The sequence below is a fragment of the Mesoplodon mirus genome (genome assembly GCF_964341445.2).
Source record: "Mesoplodon mirus genome assembly, chromosome: 3".
Lineage (NCBI taxonomy): Eukaryota > Metazoa > Chordata > Mammalia > Artiodactyla > Ziphiidae > Mesoplodon > Mesoplodon mirus.
In genome coordinates, this window is record NC_138978.1 from 171,206,647 (window position 1) to 171,233,199 (window position 26,553).

A 26,553-nucleotide genomic window follows, 5' to 3' on the forward strand; every position below is an offset into this window, starting at 1 on the left:
AAATTATATCTGTCATGTAAATGCCTTATATTTCTCCCCTTATAGTATCCATTGATTTTGAGGGGAGGGCTTATTGGTTCAATTAACTCTTTTTTTTGTTCCCATTCATTCTTTTTTTTAAAAATTTATTTATTTATTTATTTTTGGCTGTGTTGGGTCTTCGTTGCTGCATGCGGGCTTTCTCTAGTTGCAGCGAGCGGGGGCTACTCTTCATTGTCGTACGTGGGCTTCTCATCACAGTGGCTTCTCTTATAGCGGAGCACGGGTTCCATGTGTGTGGGCTTCAGTAGTTGTGGTGCACAGGCTTTGCTGCTCCATGGCATGTGGGATCTTCCTGCAACAGGGCTCGAACCCGTGTCCCCTGCACTGGCAGGCAGATTCTTAACCACTGCACCACCAGGGAAGTCCCCATTGATTCTTCAGTGGATGCTTTTGAATCCTGTATTCTGCAGGGCACTGTGTTTGCCCTTGTGGGGAGGAGAAACTAAGTTCTTGCCCATGGTTGCTTGTCCCATTAGAAGAGAGACATATCCCTAAATAGCTATGAAATGAGTAGTCTGGTAGGTAGGTAGAGATAAGCTGCCAAGATAGTTTTGGAAAGGTGAAGTCACTTCCACCCAGAGAACAGTAAACTAGACATCTAAAGCGCTATCTGTCCAACCTCTTTTTTTCCCAAGAATTTTCCTTTCTTCTGTTGGGCATGGGCTCTTGGCAGTCTTTGTAAAATGGGATTCTGCCCTTCCCTACAAGTGCTCTCTCAGCTATTGTTGCTTGATCATTGACCACACTGATCGATCCGTTCCATTATAATTCATATATTAGAACAAGATTTCAGTCTCAGCACAGTAGCAGGAGGTCAAATGCAGGCCCTATATACAGAGAGGCCAGAGAGCGCCATGGTGTAAACAGAGCCAACATGAAAACAGAGAGAGCTTGGTTCTGATAGAAATTTAGGTCCTTGGTGGCTTCGTGAAGCATGTTTACTTTTCTGTCTCCAATCCTTCCCGCTCCTTCTCTCAGCACCTGCATTTCATTCAGGGAGCGGGTGGGCAAAAATGGGTTGACTTCTATTACTTACATCCCAAAGACCCCTTTCTAATGCAGAAGACTGTAAGAAAGGAGAAAGACGGGTTTGTCATTGAACAAAGAATGAGAAAGAGAATAGGAATCCTAGTGTAGCAGGATAATATTTTTATATATTAACAAATGTGTTTTTCCCCGTGATTTCCTGTTACCCTTGACCCTCCCCCACCGGGCAGCCAGACCATGAGTCATTCCTTGCCTCAAGGGAGGGTTGTCACAGCAGAACCAGAGAACAAAAGAGACAAATTCTTGGCTTTCAGAGTTTAAAAAGCTGAGCTTCAGGCTTCAGACAAAAAAGATTTGGAAGAATATTTGATCAACTTGAGCCAATATTTTCCTGCCCACGTAAAATAAAAATTCCCCTGGCTGGGAGACAAGAGGCCATTCTAAAGCAAAGCAAGAGGGCTAGATGCTGGTGACTCCCTGAAAGGGACTCTTGCACTCTATTCTTGCCCCCCCACCCCTACCCCAGGCTGAACCCTGGCTTAAGCGTGGTTTTTCAGGTTCTGAGAACAAGGAGACTTGTGCCTTATTTCCAGGTTGGAAGCCAAAAGATGGCAAACTTCCCAAAGATCCCCTCTACCCAGCATTGTGCCAGAGACACTGCCTGGCACACCTAGAGCAAAAGGGTATGGGTTGCCTCAGAGAATTTTCCATGGTCCTAGAGTGGCAAAGGAGTTGTGAGTCTAAAATTTTCTTTGGTCCTGAGAGGTATAGAAATGGCCAAGAGGAAGCCAGATGTGGAAGAATCCCACAGTCTGGTCCAAGAGATGTTGAAGATGTAATCCACATGAATTGAATATGAGGGACAAGTGGTACCATATACGACTTAAGAGGATGCCAGCCTGGACAGGTAACAACCAAGAACCAGACCCTAAGACAAGCAAGGGCAATTCTGGGAAAGTAGCTCAGCTTCCCTTTGGGTAGCGATCTGAATTTAACCCACAATTCTTTGCTCTCTGCACTGAATACTTCCTCAAATGAAGACTCTGATCAGGTCGTTTAGGCATCATTTAGATATGGCACACACCTCCTTAGATGGGACAGAGTTTCTGCTAATCACCTTAAGGGAGGCTGACCTCCCTCATGGCCAACTTGTATTTCATTGCCTCATATAAAAGCAAGAGCTCCTGATTCAATCTACTGCACCATATCAATTATTTATTGCTGTGTAAAAAAACCATCCCTAAAACTTAATCCCTTTAAAACAAAAATCGTTTTATTTGCTTCTGATGCTGTGTATAGAACATAAGAACTGCCCTTCTGATCCTAGTCCGAGTTGCTGACCCACAGAATGGTGAGAAAATAAAATAGTTGTTTTAAGTCACTATTTTTTTCTCAAAGTCTTATTTGTTGAGGCATGTTTATATTGAGTGAAATTCACCCTTTTTAAGTGTATAGTTTTATGTAAGCCATACCTGATTTAGATGATATTTAGATGAGACTGGACTTTAGACTTCAGATGCTGGAGTAAGTTAAGGGTTTTGGAGCTGTTGGGATGGAATTTGTTATGACAGCATCCCAGTTCTTGCTACATATATGTGTATTAGTCAGCTTGGGTTGCCATAACAAAATATGATAGGTTAGATGGCTCAAACATTAGAAATTTATTTCTCATAGTTCTGGAGGCTGCAATACCAAGATCAAGGTTCCAGCTGATTTGATTTCTCATGAGCATTCTCTTCCTGGCTTGCAGATGGCCATCTTCTTGCTGTGTCCTCATATGAGGGAGAGGGAGAGAGAGAGAGAAAGAGAGAAAGAAGAGAGAGAGGGAGAGAAAGAGAATATGAGGGCTTTCTGTTGTCTCTTATGAGGACACTAATCCTATCAGATCAGGGGCCCACCCTTACGACCTCATTTAACCTTAGCTACCTCCTTATAAGCCCTATCTCCAAATACAGTTACACTGGAGGTTAGAGTTTCAACATACATATTTTGGGAGGACATAATTCAATCCACAGTAGAGACATTGGGTCACAGTTCCCTGACATATACAAGAGAATTGAATTGACAAAAGCACCAGCAGTTCGAACTAAAAGAGACTAAAACTTTCCAAAATGAAACCTCTGGACCCTCAAGTTTCTATGGACAGGAAGCAGGCTGAGAAAGCTACTCATTTGCAAACATGGGTCATTTCTTCTGGAAAAGGGAAGAGATCTCCGAGTGTGCAGGCTAGAATTGTGAACTAGGAAGCCACTCCCAGAGAGCAGAACTAGGCTCTCATTACATTCCCTGGCCCCAGAAGAGGGAGACCTGACAACATACCTCAGGCTAGATTTCAGAATGCCTTCTGTTTGCCTCATGTTCCTCTTCTTTTTAAAAGGGAATGTCTACTGAAGCTATCCTGTTCTGTCTCACCACTGTATGTTGATATGTGGTCAGGACAGGTAACTTTTCATTTTAGTTCATAGGTCTTTAGATTAAGAGGAGCCACACTGGAGGAGTTACACCTGAGGAGCCCCACTGTGTGGCTGAACCACATTGACTCCATTTTGTCAGCTCCATCTTAGGCCCACAGTCCTACCCTCTCCCCTTTCTGCATCACTGAGCTTTAGCCTCCTCACAAGGAATGCACCCAAGCCAGATAAGTTCCCTATCAACTTTTACTCTTGCCTTCATTTAATATGAAAACTGGAAGAATGCCTTTTGCTGATGCAGATGATTAGTGATCATGAGACCCCCCAGGGGTGGAGGCAAGGAAAACCTCCTGGTTCCTGTCAATGCAGACATACTTCTCCCTAGTAGTCAGATTCTGTTTTTAGCTTTGACCCCCTTAAATTCCCCTGTGCCCTTTTTGATGGTACAGAGGGAAGCTGTGAATGTCTCTGGATCATCATCAGCTTGATCCTGCCTGTATGTAAGTTACCATAATAAACTTCATAATTGCACTTTATGGAGTCACCTACTTCAGTTCTTGGTCTCAAACTTTCTTAGTTTGCAGGATATTGTTCAATATATCAGCCTTGCAATACTCATCCATATCTGGACTCCATGCCTGAAACCAGACTAGGAAGGGACTTTTAGGGGAGGCGGTGAGTACATTTTGCATGTGAAATGGCTGTGACTTATAGTAGCGAGGGGGAGGGTGCAGACTGTGGCTAAATTGTTTGCAAAGATGCCTACAACAGTTCCTCCCTTTTCTGTATGACTGACCCTTTTCAGAGTGCCTTTCTGTTCCTCCCATCAAGATGTAGAGTACATTTTGCCACCACTCGAATCTGGGCTAACTTTGTGGCTTGCTTTGCAGTGGAATGCAGCAGAAGTAAGGTATGTGACTGCTAAGCCTGGGTCTCAGGAAGCTTTGCAGCTTACACCCTTGCCATCTTAGAACCCCCGGACGTCCATAAATAGAAATTCATGCTACCCTCTTGAGGATAAGAGACTAAATGGAGAAGAAAGCCCAGGTGACAAGCATCGCCAATTGCCAGAATGTGAGTGGGGCTTTCTTAGATCATCTAGCTCTGGGAAGTTACCAAATTACTGCAACCACATGAGCGTTCCCCAGCAATCACAGTGAACTTCTCTGCACAGCCTAGACCAAAGTATTGACCCACAGAATCATAAGCAAATAAAAGTGGTTGCTGTTTTAGGACACTAAGTTTTGGGATGGCTTACTATGAAGCTACAAATAACTGGTATATGTGGCCTGAATGGCAGACTTGGTTTCTTTTCAGGTTGGAGTAATTTTCCTCAAATGAGGATTATTCCAGCATGAGCAATAAAGGCTTCAGGGACTCATTTCTCAGCTCATGCAGTAGGGTATGATTTCAGGATTTCCTCAAGTCCTCTCCAGGCAGTAGCACTATTCTCACACCTGCTCTCTGATGCTTGAAATTCCTTTAGCTGGGGGTTAAGATTTCCACTACACAAATTAAAATACATTACTTTAAAATATTCCATTACATTAAAATTCAGACACCCTTGGGAAAAGTAACCTACTGACTTAAAGTTTCCCCAAGATGTAAGTAACCGTTGTCTTGGTCTGTCTGGGCTGCTATAATAGAAACTTGAAGGACACTTGGTCCTGTCCAAAATGTCCATAAGAGACACTTGGTCCATAAGACATTTGGTCCATGCCAAAAGGTCCTTGATATTTGGTCCCATCCAAAACCATTTGGCATGGACCAAATATGCTCACAGAAGTTTTGGACAGGACCAAATGTCTGAAAAATTAACAGAATAGCATAGACTGAGTGACTCATAAACGAGTCACTTGAGAAATTTATTTCTCAAGTTCTGGAGGCTGGGAAGTCCAAGATCAAGGTGTTGGCCGATTCTGGGTCTAGTGAGGACCTGCTTCCTGTTTCAGAGATGACTGTCTTCTTGCCATGCCCACACATGGTGGAAGGGGTCAGGAAGTTGTCTGGAGTCTCTTATAAGGGCACAAATACCATTCGTGAGGGCTCTACCCTCATCACCTAATCACTTCCAAAAGGGCTTGCCTCCTGATGCCATCACATTGGGGGTTATGGCTCAACATATGAATTTTGGAGGGACACAAGCATTCAGTCTCTAGCAACTGTATTCAGATCTTTTCTCAAGAACAGATTTTGAGAGTGAGAGCACTGGTCACAAGAGGGCCTAGACTATCTAAGATAAATTGTTTGCATAGCATTTTGTCCAGAGTACAGCCTGAGACAAAATTCACTGGTATAGGGAGACATTAAAGTCCACAAAAAATCTTGTCCTCTGACTTTGGTTCAGATTTTTAACTATCTTCCAAAGTGATAAAGAATCATAGAAACATGGAGAGACATCTGGCTGTAAGATATCTACCTCTGTCTGCTGGGCTTTTCAGGGCATCCGTCAGAGTCTGGAAATTGTTTACCCCACTTTACGGCTACTGGGTATCGCACTTCTCATCCTAGTGAAAGGCTCAGCTCCACCATACTGTGGGGTTCAGTTAGTCACTAGCTCTAGATTTTTCCCTGTCTTCCACCAGCAACATAGCAGTAGGGAAAGGAAAGCTGACTAGAAAGCTGGAAACGTTTCTGGACCTATGTGACACTGGGGCCATGTCTACTCGTAGTTTCTGAGGGAAATGCATATGAGATAAATGAGCCAAGATAATAAAAATAACTCAGTGTGGTTGCTTCAGTTATTTTTCAGTTATAAAAGCCAGGTCTGAGCAACTGTATAGTTCTACCAGACTGCAGTTCCGTATATACGGCTATGAACTTTCCAGTCTGTTTGTGTCTTAATTACTTGGTTTTTGCTTGGCTAAGAAAATCTGAAATGGACAATTCTGGGTTTTAAACTAGGTGAACGCTCTGGTGTAAATACAGAGCTTCAGGATGCAGGGTACAACTAATGGTTACATGTAATGTACATATGGCAGTGTAACCCTACAACTGAAATAAGAGTTCGTGAAATGACTCTTCTAACTCCCATTATTCATTTGCTTCTTCTTTTCCCTCTAAGAGCACGATACTATACATTGCAAGGTTATTATTTCACTCCTCATATGAACCTTTGGCCTAGTGACTTATCCCTTGAGGCATGCTATAATCACTGAGAAATGTGCTCTCTGCCATGTCTTATTGCTTAATTATGGCTCTATTTTAGATGCCTAGAGTCATTTGGCTTGAAAAGACCTCTCTTATGTGTGATCTTTGAACATGCATCCGCACTATCATCCTTGAGTTCACACCAGTGTGTTCCATTTCCATCTTGTTCTGGCTTGGGCAATAATTATTCAGCAACACCTTGAATTACTGTAATGAGATATTATATTTATGCTCTTCTCCACATAAGACACTATCAACCCTTTGTCAGAAAGGTATGTGCTTAAAGTTCATTTTACCAAGCTTGATTTTTTTTTTAACTGATAAATCCCAGTGGGCCCCCGGTTTTAAATCATGTCATGCAAAAACTTCCTTTCACTCTTGTTCTGGTGACTACAGTTTTTTAGCTCAAAATCTGGACATGTTGTCTAGCAGAGTTTTGTTGTTGTTTTTTTAGTTGTGTATGTGTTGCTCCTCAGTGCTAAAGGCAAACTGAAATATGGCAGGTCCTAAATACATTCAGAGATCGCAGAACAACTGTATAGACTCTCTAAAATTAGAACTGTTCTAAAAATTTGGGACTTCTGGAGAATGCATCACCGGCCACTTATTTTGCTTCCCATTAATAATACATTATGTTCTTTTATCAGCATTTGTTTTATGCATGTAAATCTTAGTCCTTCAAGCAAACTACAAGCTTCTTAAGGACAAAAGGCAGACTGTATACCTCTTATATAGCTCTGCATATATGTAGTTACACACAGCTGTTTTTTTGATCAACTGTGTGAAGAGATGATGTTGTATTTTCAAGACAACTGTTTGGGATTAGGAGCTTGCCAAAGTAGCCTGACATTAAGGTAAAGGCAGACTGGAGAATCGTGTCCTGCTTCATCCCTCCAGAGAGCAGTTCAAGTCTGGCCTGGGATAGATCTATGTTGAGAAGGGGTATAATTACCCTGGTACAGAGTGGCCCCAGGTCTTGTCTGGCAGACTGAGTTATATCTATCAAGGACTTTTAAAATGCTGACTTAGCTCTTAGAAATACAAAACCCAAAACATCATTTATAAAGGTCACTGGGAATGGCCTGGGTCAGAATAACTTGAGTTCATTTTGTGCCAATGCCTCAGAAGAGGAAGCTGCTGAATACTTAAGGCTCCTTGAGAATACTATGTTGCCAAATCCAAACAAAGAATGAGAGAGGTTTATAGCTGACTTTTTACTCTATAATTCAAATGCCAATCTAGCAATGAAATATGTTCTAGGAATTCCAATCAGAGATTTCTATCAGCTGACTTGGAAACCAGCTGTGCTCTCAGTGAGTACAAAGATTTACCACCTGCAATTGCTATAATTCTGTAGAATTATGCAGAGGTGAAAAACTTGAGAAAAACTTTTTATTTTAAATGTATTGAGAACCATGCTATAGGAAATTTTGCTTCTCTGAAACCTATAAAAATGGCTCTAATTTAAAGAAAGTAGTAGGGTCTCAAGTTATAACTCAAATTCTGGAATTCATGTTTACCCTTCAAAGTATGCCTTTTTAAGATAATGAGTGAAAATTACTACAATTTGGTAAACCCTATCTTTTAAATAGAACAAGTGAGATAACAAAGCAGTTAACTCCTAAATTACATATCACGTCATTAAGAGCCTTGATAACATTACCCTCTAACTATCTGAGAAGAGGGAGGAAGAGAAGAGGAGTTAAACACCAGAGGGGAACAGTTCTACGAAGCATCCCAGTAAACTCATGGCAGTAATTTTGAACCAGTAATTTCGTTCATAACATTTCATGAATTGTTCATAAAATAACAATTATTGGGGCTTCCCTGGTGGTTAAGAATCCGCCTGCCAATGCAGGGAACGCGGGTTGGAGCTCTGGTCCGGGAAGATACCACATGCCGCGGAGCAACTAAGCCCGTGTGCCACAACTACTGAGCCTGCGCTCTAGATCCCACATGCTGCAACTACTGAAGCCCGCGCGCCTAGAACCCGTGCTCTGCAACAAGAGAAGCCACCGCAATGAGAAGCATGCCCACCGCAACGAAGAGCAGCCCCTGCTCGCCGCAACTAGAAGAAAGCCCGTGTGCAGCAACGAAGACCCAAAGAAGCCAAAAAGAAATAAAATAAAACATTAAAAAAATAATTATTGTGGATTTCTGAATCCATATATCAAAAGTCTTTCAAGTGTATTTTATGATCTTAAAAGACATCAGGGCTATCCTGGAAAAACCAGTGCATATGGTCCTCATACCAATGAGCCCCCATTCTCACTCATTTGCTCTGTTCCTCTCACACATGGGAGACAGCTGCCTTGTACAAAACGGATGTAATATAACTTTGTCACTTATATCATCACCTGAGCACTTGGATACCACCCTGGGAAAGCCAAGTAAGGTAAGTTTTTCAAAATAATGGTTTCAGTGGACCTTTTACAGACATTTGAAATCATTTCACATGTACAAACACAAACCCTGAATGAGTTATAAGGCAAAATTTTCAAGTGGAAAAATGCAGTGTACTTCATGGCCTAATATATGTACGAGATATATTGAGTTTAGAACTGCAACTTTACTAGCACTTTAACATGAGCCAGTTGGCCAACATGCCATAAGTGAAATCTCTGGCTCTCAAATTCCTCAACTGTAAAATAAGATGATCAAATCGAATCATCTCTGAGGTCCCATCCAATTCATTTATTTCATGGTTCTCATTTCTCCTTGTATCTTATAAGTACTTAAAGTATAGACTGAGAATTAGATTGTACCTACCTGCATTTAGCCGATATTATAGAAGCTGAATTGATGGATTTTCCCTAAAAGAGGCTCATATAAAGGAGGTAAGTGTATCTACCGCATGGAGATACAGGATACATTACTGCCACATAGTGCTTAAGAATACACACTAAACTGCTTAAAACTTTGAAAGGCGACATTATAAATGCATTAGAATCGTTTATTCCTTAGAAAAATAAGAGTGTATTGGACAATGAAGCTTTCCGTTTTTACGTATGTAATTCATAAATAAAAAAACAACTATCTATATAAAAGCCTCTGCTTAGAGAAGTCAGTAATGGAAAGCTATAAATTCAACTCAGATTACATAATATAAAAATACAAAGTTCATCTGCATTACTAGAAGGTAATACCCTCAAACAAACTCATTTAAAAATAGTATGTCCCCAACTTTTCAGAAGTTATTATGGATACAATGTTACATTTGCCCTTATCTTCTTTTATAATAGTTCTTTAAGACTTAAAATGTAGTATTTGTACTTTTGGAATTTCTGATAAACAGATCATAATTTAATGTGATATTCATAGATTCTGTGACAAAACTACAATATTTATTTACACATTCACATATAGCACAATGTAGTGGTCAACTATTAGTGACAGTAATTAACAAACTATTGAAGTAATAAGAAAACCATCATTTTAACAATTTAAATGTTTTATGACATGATAATTTATATCCAACATATAAAACACATCTTAGGGTAACTTTAAGAAAATATATCAACTTTTTTAGATAATCCGAAGTAGCAGTAAGATTTTCTATATTATTTTCAGCCTGCAGAAGGGTAAATTTAATCAATGTGCCAATTAAAGAAGAAAATATATTAATAGTGAAATTATTTATATACCATGGTATGTGTATATCTATCTCTCTGCGTGTGTGTGTGCATGCGCTTGTGTGTATCAACTAACCAAAACTCAGGTTGTAAACTAAAGCCATTTAAAAGGCAAATTGAAAACAAAAGTGATGCTGGTTTAAGTTTTCTGGTTCTTTTCATAAACTACAACTTCCAAGTTGTGTTTTACAACTCTAGTGAGATCCAAAAAGATAATTCAACCTACTACTTTTGTTGGTTGTTCCTCATTCTTTCTTTTTCACATGTTAGTTAGCTTTTATGTCTCTTTACTGATTACATAAAATAGTACTCTCATTCTCAACATTTCTCCCAGGAGAAGTTAAATGAGTTCAATTAGGTACTGAGTTCATTTTTCACTATACTTTTCAGTATTCTCTGGTCTAAAAACACTATTAACCGTGTAGTTTTTCTTCCATCCTTTTAAATCACTTGTTTTCACCCAGTAGGAAGCGTACAATGAAGGAACTGGATCAAAATCAAGGTGAACTATGCCCCCATATAAAAATTTATCATCACAGATTTTCTAGAATGTTCAAACGTTATACTAAAACTAATGGATTTAAAAATTAACACTGCTTTGAAGAGGCATTTATCAGAGGTCATGGCATGATCTACAACAGAAAGTTTAGTTTACTGAATGTTAGTTGTAAAGAACAAACACTGGCACCTCATGTGGTCAGAGCAGCTGAAATGTCTTTTACAGTAGTTTCAACTTCTTGATTTGGCTGGTCTGGATCAAGAAGGGCAATGCTACTGGAGCTTTCACACTGTTCATCTACCTTTGGGGAAGCAGCCTGGTCTTGATGCTTTTTGTTCTCTTCAGCAAACCCTAAGGTCATACTCTCCCCAGAAGGCTGAAATGGCCTCTCTAAATGAACCACTTGTTTCCCTACTTCTGCTTCTTGTTCACACAGCAGTCCCTCCACCTCCACCTCGAGCTCCAAAGTCTCCTCATCAGCGTGCACATCTAGTTGTTGCATCAACTCCTCCAACTTCTTGGCCTTGCGGAGCTCGTTTTGCTGTATGATCGTACAAAGGTGTTCAGTGAGCTGCTCTTTAAGCTCAGTCTTGCGCTGTAGATCTAGCTTTGCTGTAACATACTCTGCTTCAGCCCTGTCAAACCGCTTCCTGCAGGGACAGGTACAAAGACTGGTCCATTAGTTTTCCATTGAAGAAGACAGTCAAAGGAGGGCGTAGAAATAATAATTAAACTCCAAAATCGGGAAATACATATATATAGTGAAAATATGGCTATTAAATACTTTACGAACACTTATCTACACGTTAGACAAAGTAGGCTACTGCTGCTGAAACTTCCACAACATGCACATTTGGACTCTCCTAACCTAACAACGTTCTTCGGCACCCATTTCCTCTTTCCAAGGCTGTGCTTGAATGAAAGCAGGCTGAGAGGTTAATTCAGTGGTGTGCTAGATCCAGTGGGGGAGAGCCCTAATTTGTAGCGTTTATCAATTTCTGTAGTAAACATACTATTACTATGGCCAATTTCAAGCTATCAATGTGACATCACTGAATACAGAATTGGGAAGAGATACACAAAATCTCTCTCATGAACCAGGGCAAGCCAGCTCCAGCACACAACTGGTTAAATTTATGAGAGATAAAATAATAAGAGATGGAGAAAGTAGAAAATCTATATCTTTTGATTAATGGAGTAGAAAAGGAAGAAAAAGTTAGGTGGAGAAGGACATGGACAGTGGTTCAGAAATGACAGAGCACAGCCAGCCCAATGATACTGGGTGAGAGTAAGAAGTAAACACCAAGTAGAAAAGGAAACTTCAGGATAGGTTTAAGCAGGGTTTCTCAACCTCAGCATTACTGACAACTTGGGCCATGTAATTTTTGTTGTGGGGAGCTGTCCTGTACATTGCAGGATGTGTAGAGCATCACTGGCTTTCTCTCCTTAGTTGTCAGTAGCACCCACTGGTTGTGAGAACCAAAAATGTCTCCAGACATTACCAAATGTCTCCTAAGGGGCAAAACTGCCCCCAGTTGAGAAGCCCCAGGTTAAGTTGTTTTCACCCTCTCCACTCTGTAACAGACTACTGTTAGACTTTTATTAAGATAAGTTTATTACTTTTACATATATAGAAACTCCATAGGTAGGTAGTGCCAGACTTTTTTGAAGTAGGGTAATTCTACTTGGGGAAGTCACTTTGCAATCTTCCTTTTTCTTTTTTTCTTCTTTTTTGCCTTTTCCATATAATGCGTTGCTTTTCTTTTTGCCCAGAAAACAGGATGGTACCTACCAACTAATTATTCTATTTAGTTACCACTAACAGTTGTGAAGGCCATGATGCCTTACCTGTTATGACTGCCTTACCTTACTCAACATAATAAATAATTTCTAATACTAGAGTTATAGCAAAAAAGAAACAGGTATATCTCCTTATGCAAGATTCTCTGTCTTGGAGGGAAATATAGTGAAAAAATAAAAGGCCTTGCTTTTAGAGAAGCCAGGGTTCAAAACCTGCCTTTGCCATTTACTATGTGTGTACCTCCTTTGTTGAAGGCTTTTTCTGGATGTAATGAGCAGATATTCAGTCATACTCACTCAGGTAAAAAATGGGTTTTATTGTAGGATACAAGAGGCAATCTCACAGGCATGTCATCAGAATCAAAGGCTATTGCTCATGCTAATGCTGAGAAACTACAGTTTCTCTCATTTACAGCCCAATATGGCCACCAGCTGTGCCTTGACATCAAATTCACTCCACTCAATCCCTCAGTGCTCCAATCCCAAAATTCCAGAGGGAGGGCCTGGGTTGGCTTGGCTTGATTCGTATCAGTTTAAACAGAACTCTTAGTGCCAGGCCATGCCATGCACCCCAGTTTAGTCTATGGATTAAATGTTCTGGAGTTCCCATCCTTGTTCTTATCAGGTGTGTCCCAGGCTCAGCATCATGAATACAAAACACAGCCAGGTTCCTGTGGAAGAGGCTGGAGAAAAGGCATGCAGTGACTGAAAATTCCAGTATGGTGACCAGGGATGGTTTCTTGAACTAAGTCTTGGTTTATCTGTAGAATGATGATGATAATAACACCTCATAGGAGTGTTAATTAAGCATTAAATAGAATAAACAGGGCAAGTGTCTAGCCCAGTGCCTGGTAGGCATTCAAGAAACAGAACTTCTTCTTCAGAGTGCCAGAATAAAAAAGCACTGTTAGTATACCACTAAACATGTATCTAAAATTAAAATTATGTATAATTTAAGGACTTGGTGTTTATATTTGAAAACTTATTTATATTATGTTCATTTCTCATATTTCATTTTTTTTACTGTCATCTAGTAAATATAAGAATGAGAACTAGATGTTCTTCAATTACCCCTATGTTAAAAGAATTGTTGTAAAGGAGCTGTGTTGGGTATCTGGATCCCTTATTTCCATACTTTATAACATATCCTGTTTATGAATGTTCTTTCATCAAGCTTAAGAGCTCTGACAACATTCTCTATTGGTATACATATCTTGTCTCTCCCCCCAGCTCAAACCTCCCTTTTCTGCAAGTCTGTGGTCTCCCTCAGCCAAAGTCAGTTAGTAAAGATTTACTGACTGGGCTCATGAATGCTGAACTGAAATTAAAATTTGCAAATAGGTCCCTAGGTTTCCAATGATCTTTCACCCTGGATAAATCACTGAAGATTCTGCATTTTGTTTATTTATTTAAAGTCCTTCTGGCCAGAAACAAGCATATATATATATATATATATATATATATTTTTTTTTTTTTTTTTTTTTTTTTTTACAGAGTGATTTATGTTCAAAATATTGATTAGTTTCACAAACTGCTCTATGAGTCTGGGGGTCAGGGGGATAATACCAAATCAGAGTATGAAGACATACTTTGGAACAGAATAATAAGAGCATTATACACAACACAGTAAGACAAACTGAACTGGAAATGTAATTATAGAATTGTTTTATTATTTTAAAGGAATGTTGAATGATTTAATGAATCTTATTTAAAGGATTCTAGAAACTGTCTCTTGGTTTTGGTTCCCCGAAATTTTTAGAAACACCATTAACCCTTGACATGTCATTAGGTTCCACTGAAATACTTAGTTCTTCAGTTTCTTTCCTGAGCAGTTCTATTTGTAAGGATCAACATATCATAATTTTTATCCTTTCTTAGAAGTATTCCAGAGAACAAAGAGAAAATTTACTTATATTTTGAAAAACAGACTTTAATTATATTTTGCAATTACTATATGGATCCACTTTTATAAACCTAAGATACATTATGGGATTGTTGAAATATATTTTTTCCTATATCTTGAAACATTTTGCCATTTCATCACCCTAGGAATTATTTACTCATTACTCATCAATTATTCACATTTATGCTAAAAAAAATTAAAATAATAAGAAAACAGAGAATGATGGAATGACCTAAAAGGATGATACTATAATGAAATAAATCATCATCGCTTAGTTTCCTCACTGTTTTGCCAAAGTATTACATCACCTTTAAATAAGGTATAAAAGAAGACTGGATATACCACACTTGTAATCTGCTCTTAGCTTTCACTGTTCTGATGAGAAGTATTACTTTTCATTTTCTACCCAGAATGACAAAGAAAATTGACAGATGAAGACATTTTGCAGTTATTAGACAAATCAAAAGATGCATGTTGTGGAGGCTAAAAAATGACATCCCCCCCCAAAGATACTCATTTCTTAATCCCAAGAACCTGTGAACATTTCCTTAAATGGCAAAAGATGTGACTAAGTTAAAGATTTTGAGAGGAGTCTATTCTGGACTATCCAGCTGGGCAATCACATGTATCCTTTTAAGAAAAAGGCAGAGGAACTTTTGAGAAAACAGGAGGAATCAATGAGACTATGGAGACCCACACTGAGTAGTGTGGCCACAAGCCAAGGAATGTCTTCATCCACCAGAAGAAGCTGGAAGAGGCAAGGAATGTATCCTTCCCTAGAGTCTCTGAAGGAATAACAACCCCACTGACACCTTGATTTCAGACTTCTGGTTTCCAAAGAGAGAATAAGAGAATAAATTTTTGTTGTTTTGAGCTACCCAGTTTTTGGTAATTTGTTATGGCAGCCCTAGCAAATCAATATAAATGCAGAGACAGGCTAGATTCTAGATGGTAAAACTGACCATGTAAGTGAAATCTCAGAGTATGAGTCTTCAGAAAAACACATCCTAGATGAATTTTCTCAAACTCAAGAATCAATGAGTGAAAAATATATTTCTGAGGATAAAAAGGAAATACGTTATTCTCCCAGAGTTAATAATTTCAAGAGGAAGAATTTTATCATACAATAATTTACAAGTACCTGGACCATCCTGTGTGGCTGCAAGGATATAATGATATTCTTTTAGCTTTTTGTAATGTTTGCAGTCAAACATTACTTGATACAAAATTTTTTAACAAAGGTGTTTTCCACAATCCTTTATTCTTACTTCTTTAAATTATTCATAAAATGACTTAAAACATTTATGTATATATGTTTACACGTGTATGTGTGCATGTGCGTATGGGACCATCTATTAAACATCGATGGCAAATGGTGATCATTGTTTTTCCTGGTATACTGAGGGTTAAAGAAATGTTCTACAGGCAGCTACTCTAGTTTTACAAGCTGCCTGTGCAGCACATGGCAGCACTGTAATCACAGCTGTGAACAGCAGCAGTGACAACTCTCTCCGCTGGGACACTCCAAGTGCCATCTCCTCACAGGTGGATACCCTGATACTGCTCTACAGAAACCAATTTTAGGACGAATTCTGGCCTAGTCGTATACAAGAACATTTTGTGGACACAGCACCATGCCAGCCACTACAGAACTACAATGTTTTTATTAAAAAAAAAAAAATCAAGGAAATCTCCCACAGAACCACAGAAACTGACTGCCCTGGGGATTACCTTCTAGTAGAAATCTAGACCTTAACACTATATCACCAATCTATAATTTTGTAATAACCACAGATGTAAATTTAGAAAATATTGTCTTAATCTTACGCATGAACAAGATACAACCCTGGTTCTAATCTAAATTGTCAGCGGCTTCTCTTTGACTTAACTCAAGAGCTTATGTTTTTAAAAATAACCTCACACATACGATAAGGATATTCACATATATCTATGTCAATACTAGTATCATGATAAACTGTCATCTTTAGCTTAAGAGATGTAAAAATTTACCATATAAAATCTCTTTACTATATAAAAATGTACTAAAATGTCATTAAAAATATTCATATACTATGGGATGTCTTCTCTTTTAACCAGAATCCCACCTTCTTTGTGGTTCTCTGAAGGCTAAAACTATGACATTTCTTATATAATTTTCAATGTACAAAGGCATCTTCTTCAGCCTCCCCTAGGACAAAATTAAAACACGATCAGGGCTTCCCTGGTGGCGCAGTGGTTGAGAGTCCGCCTGCCGATGCAGGGGACACAGGTTTGTGCCCTGGTGCGGGAGGATCCTGCATGCCGCGGAGCGGCTGGGCCGTGGGCCATGGCCGCTTAGCCTGCGCGTCCGGAGCCTGTGCTCCTCAACGCGAGAGGCCACAACAGTGAGAGGCCGGCGTACCACAAAAAACAAACAAACAAAAAAACACGATCAAATGATTTTTCTGTGGAGATATCCAGAATAATCGGAATTCATTTAAGGAGCTACAAAGGCATAAAAATGTTCCTCTGGCAAAATTAAGTTACAGAGAATAAAATGTGCTAAAAATCTAGGCTTAGTTTAATCTTAATAAAATCTTGGTTACCTTCTTAATGACCTTATTAATAGAAATGGAACCACCAGTTATCAGCTACTGATGGCATTAATTTACAGTTAATTAATAAAAGCAACCCATTAGGTCTAAGAGCATATGGTCAAACAACAATTACAAAAATCACAAGGACACCACAAACCTCTTTCTTAAACAATAAACAGTGAATTAAAAACCACAATCAAGCATTTCCGCTTTATTAAATTGTTATATAAACATTCTGATGCTGTGGTTTACCCTGGACTAATGCGGCACTCTGATTGATTTCTAGTGTTACAGAGAAAGATGCAAAACCGAGTCATTAACACAGCAGTCCTTTGTGAAAAAGGACAAACCAGGATGATTAAAGCAACGTTGAAAGGACTGATAACCCTGAAATTGGGCTTAATTTTTTGCTTTTGACTGTTTGCAAAGCTCATGTAATTTTTTACATGTGTTAGTTTGTTTTGAGAATATGCAATGATGATTTTTTCTCTTTAAAAAAATGTCAATCATTGAAACCAAGGAAACACATGATAGCAAACCATTTTATATAGAGTATAATTGAAAAAAAAGAAAAAACTTCAAGCTTTCAAGACAGAGTGGTATTTTCTTTCAAATACTCAAAGGTTTTAAAAAATAAACTAAATCTCCTTCCTTTGATGAAAACTGAAATGAGAAATAGGCTAGTCGCTATACCATCTCACAGAATCAAAATTTTTAAAAGAAAGAGCATAGACTTGGTGTTAGAATAATACATAGAGTTCTGGGGCAAGTCATTTAGACATTTAAAGAGTCTCAAATATTAAACAGCTGATGGTTTAGCAGGAAAGACTAAAATGTAAATAAATAATGCAAGAAATGCTCTAACAGGGATATAAACAAGGTTAATGGGTAGGGCAGAGTTAAGGAAGACTTCAAAAAGGAGATACTTGATTTAGTATAAAACTGGAATAAATACAGTGCCTAATAGGGTCATTATGAGGCTTAATGATGATATATATAAATGCCCTGGCCTAGCCAGCAATAAACGTTAACTAAATTAAACTCCTTGTTGAGAGTTCCATTCCCCCAACTTACCAAGCATATGAATAGTCAAGGCTGGCCTGATCAATCCGGTTCCTGAGGATTCCAATGTCAGCTGACACCATGTCATCTAAAGCCTGTAACTCCTTCTGGATTCTCTTTAGTTTCATGGTTTCTGCCTGAGTTCTTTTAGATCTATAAAGTGAAGAATATGAGTGGAAAATTAAAAACATTTTAAAATCATGTATCCATACACAATATAAGTGAAAAAAGCAAGCTACTGTATACCCAATATAATATGTAATTTTTAAGAATTAAAAAAAAACAGAAAAATTGAGATAAAACAAATGCTAGTAACATTTTGGTATATCTCTAAAACTGCATTTGCACTTTTCCTCCTTACTAGTCCAAATTATATATTAGTATATACTTTTTTATACACAAGAAAAAAAGTAATAAAAAAAAACCAATAGAGAGTTCACTCATAGGCCTATATTCATTCCATAAGGATGAGAATAAGCACTAAAAGGACGTATCTGTATAGAGAACTGGATATGCTGGAATACTGAACAGAGCTTTCCAAATTCCAGCCTTAAACTCTTCTTGCTAAGCCTACTTTCATTTGTCTGATACTTAGTGGACGCCAAGAACAGATGCCTACATTAAACACCATTCCTTTGTAAGTCTGAGAACATCTACTTGGTTTTATTTTTTTAATAATTTTTATTGGGGTACAGTTGATTTACAATGTTGTGTTACTTTCAGATGTACAGCAAAGTGAATCAGTAGTGAATCAGTTATACATATACATATATTCACTTTTTTTTTTTTTTTTTTGCGGTATGCGGGCCTCTCACTGTTGTGGCCTCCCCCGTTGCGGAGCACAGGCTCCGGACGCGCAGGCCCAGCGGCCATGGCTCACGGGCCCAGCCGCTCCGCGGCATATGGGATCCTCCCAGACCGGGGCACGAACCCGTATCCCCTGCATCGGCAGGCGGACTCTCAACCACTGCGCCACCAGGGAGGCCCTATTCACTCTTTTTTAGATTCTTTTCCCATATAGGCCATTACAGAGTATTGAGTAGACTTCCCTGTGCTATACCGTAGGTTCTTATTAGTTATCTATTTTATATATAGTAGCGAGTATATGTCAATCGGTTTTAATTTCTTAAGATTCATTTCCCCAAACTTCTTTGATTCCTCTTCTTTAGGAAAACTATAGGTCCTCAAAATTCTTCTTTCTGGGGCTCAAAACCAAACACTGTTTTTGTTCTTTTGTTTGGAAGCAACCTCAGCCTTCTCTCCAACCCCAAGTACATCATCTACTTAAGAAACAGAATAAACAAATACAAAAGCCAACCTTTAATCACAATTCCACTCATTTCAAAATTTCATACACATTCTCACAGGAGAATAAAACTACCAATAAAACCACTATACTGCAATACATTCTCCTGATTTCTACTCCATTATGCATTTACCCTTATTTTCTGCCTACAAAAGTTAACCACGTGATCTTTTTACTTCAAGTGATTCACTATCCATTTAGTAATAATCTAATCAGGTTATATTTCCTTACACTTCTGTCTACAGTAATACTTTCTGTCTTAAATCAAAAGCACATAGAGAAGAGTAAGTGCTGAGCCTGTAAATCTTTTTGTAAAATCCCGAGTAAACAGCCTCCCCAACCTCTTCCAAACTGAAGACTACTAAAGTGCTTTTCAATAATCATTTTTCAATAATCACATTGTTTTTCTTCTTGAAACATAGGTTCAGTAAGTTGAGTATTTCCTATGCTTCATGAAAGATCAAGGTGTACCAGTAAGAAAAAAAAATCATTATTTTCAAATACATACATCCCTTTGGCAGATAAAATCCTGAATTACTCTTATACCCACGTACCTTTCTCTCCATCCCTATTCCTTCCTCTCCCCCTGACACATACACCAGCTTTAATGAGTAATAGTTGTGCCAGACTTTTCTGGAGATCTAAAAAGAAAATGCCTCTGAATACTTGTTTGCATTTAGTTCTCACTATTCTCAATCATTGCTTTATTGACTGAGCTTGGTTTCCTAAGGCCACAGCACACTAGAAACTACAAAAAGGGAAGAGTGGGTGAGGGATGGGAAAAGTGGCTCAAATAGGAATGTTGTTGCTCAAGGCTTGTACAGTGCAGTAAAGGAAAAGAGATCGCTGACAAGCTCACTCTGGAAGGTGAGAGAAAAACTGAATTGTATACAGTATGGGACAATGCTCATAATGGTGACCCACAGTCAAGGATAAAAAGTTAAATTATATCATGTATCTTTTATCAGTGGGGGCAGGATACATCATTTAAGAAAAATGGCCACAGGAAATACAATTAGGATTTGTGGGTGTATAAGTCACTTATGTGGAATAATCTTATTCCTCTACATGTCAGATGATAAAGGCCTATGTGAAAATTAAAACCTGCATTTGTTGCTGATTTACTTATGTTGATAGCTATTTACTGCTCCCTTATGAACGTGTAGATGGTCAAAACTAAAAACACTGATGATGATCCTTAAGTTTTAATTGCCCCTGTATTCATAAATACATTATAATCTATGCTTAAAAAGCCCTCCTTAATAAATTAAGACTGTAATTCCAGTATCATTTGTAAAGCATAATTTGTTTAGTAGGTCTTAAAAGTAATGGTTGTAGAGGAAACGCCATTTATTAGAACAGACATAGGAAAATAAATATAAAACATGACAAAACTAATTACAGATTACAAACAAGCTCTCCTGGTTCAGGTGCCTCACCTTTCTGCAATAGCTTTAGCCAAAAGAGCTTTCTTACGTTTATTTTTCTCTTCCATTAGCCGCTGTTCTTGTTGGAGGACTTCCCAACGAGATTTTTCTTGCCTAGGGAGCAAAAGTATAAAAATGAGTTTCTGAAACCCCGTTCCACATCTTACCAGTCTCAGTTCCTAAGTATAAAATTTAATCAAAAGTCCTCTTAAAAGGAACCCGTCTTTCAAAAGTCCTCTTAAAAGGAACCCGTCTGTAGCTCATTATTTTGTTCTAATAGGAACAAAGACTATGATTTGAAGTAAAGAAGGCTTATATAAATTGGTCCTTTGAAATCCATTATACATATATAATCTAGGAACCCAAACTGGAAGCCAGAGTACTATGGCATTTTTTAGGAGTACAAAGAAATTTGTTTAAGTTAATCATGCGTTATATGCAAAATAGAAAGCAAAATAAGTTGTTCTGTAACTGATTTCATATCTTTTATAGTTTTCTATAATACACATCTTCCCCATGTAATAACCCTTAGCACAATAACCAATGTTTATTTCATACATTCTCTTACAATTTGCTCACTTCTTTCTAGCTCTTAAACACTTTAAACAGAGTGAAACACTATGAACTAAGACTTGAATGTTGGGCTAAAGAAAAACTCCAAAGATATGCAAACATGAATTGTCTTCCAATCTTTCCAATTCTAAAAGAAATATATTAAAATTTCCTGTAAATTCATGAACTTAATGTCAACTCAAATTAAACAAGGTAATGACAAAGCTATTTGTTCCTATTAGTGTCATTTCTCACAGCCATTATATCAAAAATCTCTATTCCCAGACCTAGTAACCACTTGCAAAATTATCCTTTTCTCTCCATTCCTACAGCCTCCACCTTAGTGCTGGCATTGGTCCTTTCTCATTTTTACTATCTGCAGGTACTTCCTCCCCAGATACCTTAGTTCCAGCTCACCCAGCACCCAAATGGTGTGCAACAGTGACACCTGGATTTTCTCTAACCATTATTTTTATCAGGGCATCTCTCCTTCAGGGGTCTTGCTGGTGTATTACAGCATCAAGGAACTCACTAGGCAGGCATCTTCTGCTTCCAAGTCCTTCTTCACTTCCTTAATTCTCTACTATTTTCTGGCTTATCTTGTGCCTCTTTCAGAAAAGTGAAATATCATCTCTGACCTTCTCTAGTATATAGTTTTCCTTTCCCCCTCTTAGAGCCTCAGAATATCTCCGTTTTAACAACAGTTCCTGAGATTACATATCTTCTATGAATATTTTCTCAAGTACCAAAAAAAAGAATAATTTTCCTAATGACATTCAGTCTAAATTCTCCAGCTCAATTTACACACCCCTGCAACAACTTGTCTCAGGACTTTGCTGGTAAACTACACTTAAGACATTAAACGTATGCACTTGTTTAATTTGGGTCTCATACTTCATGTGGCTTTCTATCTCTTGTCAAAATGATTTCTTGGCTGTAAATCCCTGGTGGGCAGGAAACACTTAAAACTCAGTACAGAATCTGGATTAGCAGAGATTGGAAAAATAGGTGAGATTAGAAAAAACGTAAGACACTTTGAAAAAGTGGAAAACAGAAACAAATACCATTCTTTCTTCCCTGTGAGTGATAAATCAGGAGGAAATAAAGAGTGGATATTCAAACATAAACTATATAATAAAAAAATTCTGATTATAAGAATTCACAAGTCATAGAATGGTAATTTCCACAAAAATGTGGCTAAACCAAATTCTGCAGGTGGTTTCTAATACAAACACATTAAATAAAGAAATCTAATGATGCAGCTGAATTATTTAATTAGTCCTCTCAATTTCCAATACTCTTTCCTTTGACCATCCCTTCAGGTCTCTTCAGAAGTACCCTTTTCTGGGTCAATGGAGACGCAATCTGAAAGTTGAAAGAATGGGTTCAATTTGGGGAGGAGTATCATACATATAAGAACCGGTTCTGGTGAGTGTAAAGGGCATAGACTCTGGATCCAGAGGGTCTTGTATGTGAACCCCAACTCTGCTACTTATTAGTGGTGTATTCACTTTGGGAATACAGTATCTTTTGAGTCCAAGATATCTCATCTGTAAAGTGAAAATAATGAACATGCATTGTAAGACTGCTGTAAAGACTAAATAACATAGAACAGAAGAAGTGCGTAACACTGCTACTTATATTTAGGTGGTAGCTATTTTTCAATAGTTTATTCATTACATTTCTACGTTAGAATATAAAACAAACAAAATGTTAAAACTGTATTTCTTCAAAGGCCAATGGGAAAAATATGGTAAAATGGAAAAAAGTCTCATGGATGTACAGACTTACTAACAATTCCACTTTCTTTTTTTCCAATTTGCAATCTGGTTTTGGAGGTAGAACCTCAGCATTTTTGTGACCTTCATGGGAATTCTTAAGTCCTAGTTCCCTTGGTTGACTTTCAATACCCTGTGATTTTCCATCACCAATAGGAGAGGTGAGAGTGGGGGGAGTGGGGGGAGAAGAACATGGTCTTTGAGTATTAAATCTTTGTTTTGGTGCAGAAAGCAGCTGCTCTGGAGGTAATGAGGTTGATCCATCTTGAAGTCCAAGTTTTTGGCTTTGCTCTTGAAGGGCTTTTTCTCGCTGAAGTTGCTGTCGACTTTTCTTCACAGGGAGAAGACGCCGCTGTGGTTCAAATGGATCTATATAAAAAAGAGAATGGAGAAAAATTCCTTTGTGTGAGCAGCAAATAATTATAATTTCTCTAAGAAAATAAAGCATTAACATTAAACTCTGATAATTTTGCAGAGTTTTTCTCCCCTTCTCTTTCTTAAAATCCCAGAGAAACACAGCCATCTTCTTGCAGAGTTTTGACAGTTCTCTGATCATACCGTTAATATTTAATAAAAACTACCTTAGTTCTCAATTATCTTTGAGGAGGTCCATTTGTTTGTGAGTTAGGCCTTAGAATACAAAGCAAGGTTTCAACTTGGTTTGCTAACTGCCAAAAGAATCTAATATGACCAAAGTAGGTAGACAAATGAATTCTCTGATATGTCTTAAATTTGATTTATGGTTCTGTCTGTTCTTTTGAAATACAGTGGTGGTTGTTTTCAAATAGGCTTCATCTTTCTTAAATTTTAACAGATCTTAGGGTAATTTGATACATAGGTAGACATGATACACAAAGTATAGCTGAATGAAGTCTCTCAATTTCAGGAATGCTAGTTAACCCTACATTGTTTTCTTTCATCTTCCAAACAGTCCAGGGCTGTGTTCCCCAAAGTGTAGTTAGCCTTTAATCAATGTATGCAAGTTAATTTTAATAGCAGCCTGAGCAAAGCAATAGAGGAAGATAAAACAATCAGGAGAAATTTTGTTTAAAAGCATTACGAACTAAATGATAACACTTCTATTGTACTTTTTGGATTGTCCATACCAGTGTTAACCTTGTAGGTCAGACAACTGGAGAATCTTGACTCACATTCATACTATACTAAATAAGATCTGTAAGAGATATTCTTTACAAAATGCCTGAGAAATGAAACTATGATAAGTTCTAATGAATGAACTAAATGGGTTTTTTAAATCCTGCATATTGACCTTTGAAACAACATAAGCTTAATATTTAAATTTCCCAAAGGAGAGTTAAAAGCTTTGGAGTCAAAGTTCTGGTGTTGCTTTTCTCCACACCTCAGTAACCTTAGGCAAGTCAATTAATTATTCTATACCTCAGTTTCTTCATCTGTCAAACTGGTTGAAAATTTACTTGCTCTACTTATCTCATGGAGTTGGTGTAAGAATTAAAGAAAATATTTTCAAAGACATACAATCAAAAGTAAAATGTTATTGTTGACTTTAGACAGAAACACAAAGTAGAGTACTACATCTTGCAACAGAAACTTATTCTTGGCTACTCATCTTTATTCACACCATCAGAAAATGTCATGGAGCCTGCTTACCTTTCAGTTACACTTGTTAGCTGAATTATTAATATCCCTCTGAAAGTCAGTAATGCAGCTTCCATTTTATTTAGCATTTTCACAGAACCTATCTATGAGATTAAAAATGCTAACTTTTAAACTCCCAAACAACAAATCAGGTCACTTAAGGATTAAACATATGACAAAAAACCTCTTGGAACTAATGAGTCATTATAGCAAGGTTACAGAATACAAGATTAATATACAAAAATCAATTACTTTCCTAGCAGCAATGAACAAGTGGAATTTGATATAAAAAACAGTAACATTTACATTAGCACTCATAAAAAAGAATTACTTAGGTATAAATCTAACAAAATATGTACAAGATCTGTGAGGAAAACTACAAAACTCGAATGAAATCAGGGAACTAAATAAATGGAGAGATATCCCATATTCATTGGTAAGAAGACTCAGCATTGTCAAGATGTCCACGTCAGTTCATCCTAATTTGATCTATAGATTCACCGCAATACCAATCAAAATCCCAGCAAGGTATTTTATGGATATTGACAAAATGATTCTCAAGTTTATATAGAGAGGCAAAAGACCCAAAATAACCAACATAATATTGAAGAACAAAGCTGGACTGGCACTACTTGACTTTAATACTTACTATAAACTACAGTGGGTATCAGCAGAAGAATAGAGATCAATGGAATAGAACAAAGAGCCCAGAAATAGGCCCATATTAATACAGTCAACTGATCTTTGGCAAGGGTGCAAAGGCAATACAATGGAATAAAAATATTCTTTTCAACAACTGGTGCTGGAACAACTGGACATCCTCAAGCAAAAAAAATAATAAATCGGGCTTCCCTGGTGGCGCAGTCGTTGAGAGTCCGCCTGCCGATGCAGGGGACACGGGTTCGCTCCCCGGTCTGAGAAGACCCCACGTGCCGCGGAGCGGCTGGGCCCGTGAGCCATGGCCGCTGAGCCTGCGCGTCCGGAACCTGTGCTCCGCAACGGGAGAGGCCACAACAGTGAGAGGCCCGCGTACCACAAAAAATAAAAATAAAAAATAAAAAATAAATCTAGACACAGACCTTATGCCTTTCACTCAAAATGGATTATAGACCTAATGTAAAACTACAAACTATAAAATTCCTAGAAGACAACACAGAAGAAAATCTAGATGATCTCAGGCACAGCAATGACTTTTTAGATATAACACCAAAAGGCACTATTCATAAAAGAGATAACTGATAAACTGAATTTCATTAAAATTAACAACTTCTGCTCTGTGGAAGACAATGTCAAAGGAATGAGAAGACAAGTCACAAACTGGGAGAAAACATTTGCAACAGACACATCTGATAAAAAAGGACTGTTATCTAAAATATACAAAAAACTCTAAAAACTTAATAGTAAGAAAACAACCTGATTAAAAAATGGGCCAAAGACCTTTAACAGACACCTTGTCACCAAAGAAGATACACATACAGCAAATATGCATATGAAAAGATACCAAATCACATGCCATCAGGGAAATGCAAATTAAAACAAGATACCACTACACAACTATTAGAATGGCCAAAAATCTGTAACACTGACAACACCAAATGCTGGTGAGGTTGCGGAGCAACCAGAACTCTTCCGTTGTTGGTGACAATGCAAAATGGTAGTCACTTTGGAAGACAGTTTGGTGGTTTCTCACAAAACTAAACATACTCTTACCATACGATATAGCAATCGTGCTCACTGCTATTTTTTTTTTTTTTTTGCGGTACGCGGGCCTCTCACTGTTGTGGCCTCTCCCATTGCGGAGCACAGGCTCC

General features: G+C 38.0%; 1 protein-coding gene across 2 annotated transcripts in view; it reads right to left on the bottom strand.

Annotated features, from left to right (window-relative positions):
• GORAB (golgin, RAB6 interacting) overlaps positions 1 to 26,553 on the bottom strand; it is a 78,065-nt gene that overhangs the window by 44,180 nt on the left and 7,332 nt on the right. The window contains exons 2-5 of one of the 2 annotated variants that reach the window (XM_082614687.1): positions 23,143 to 23,494; positions 20,808 to 20,909; positions 18,075 to 18,215; positions 9,365 to 11,371 (exon numbers count right to left, since the gene is read on the bottom strand). In XM_082614687.1, coding sequence (XP_082470813.1) covers positions 10,912 to 11,371; positions 18,075 to 18,215; positions 20,808 to 20,909; positions 23,143 to 23,494 — 1,055 coding nt within the window. In that variant the 3' untranslated portion in view covers positions 9,365 to 10,911. Of the gene's footprint in view, positions 1 to 9,364; positions 11,372 to 18,074; positions 18,216 to 20,807; positions 20,910 to 23,142; positions 23,495 to 26,553 lie in introns of those variants that run through there. The other variant, XM_082614688.1, reaches the window with a different exon arrangement.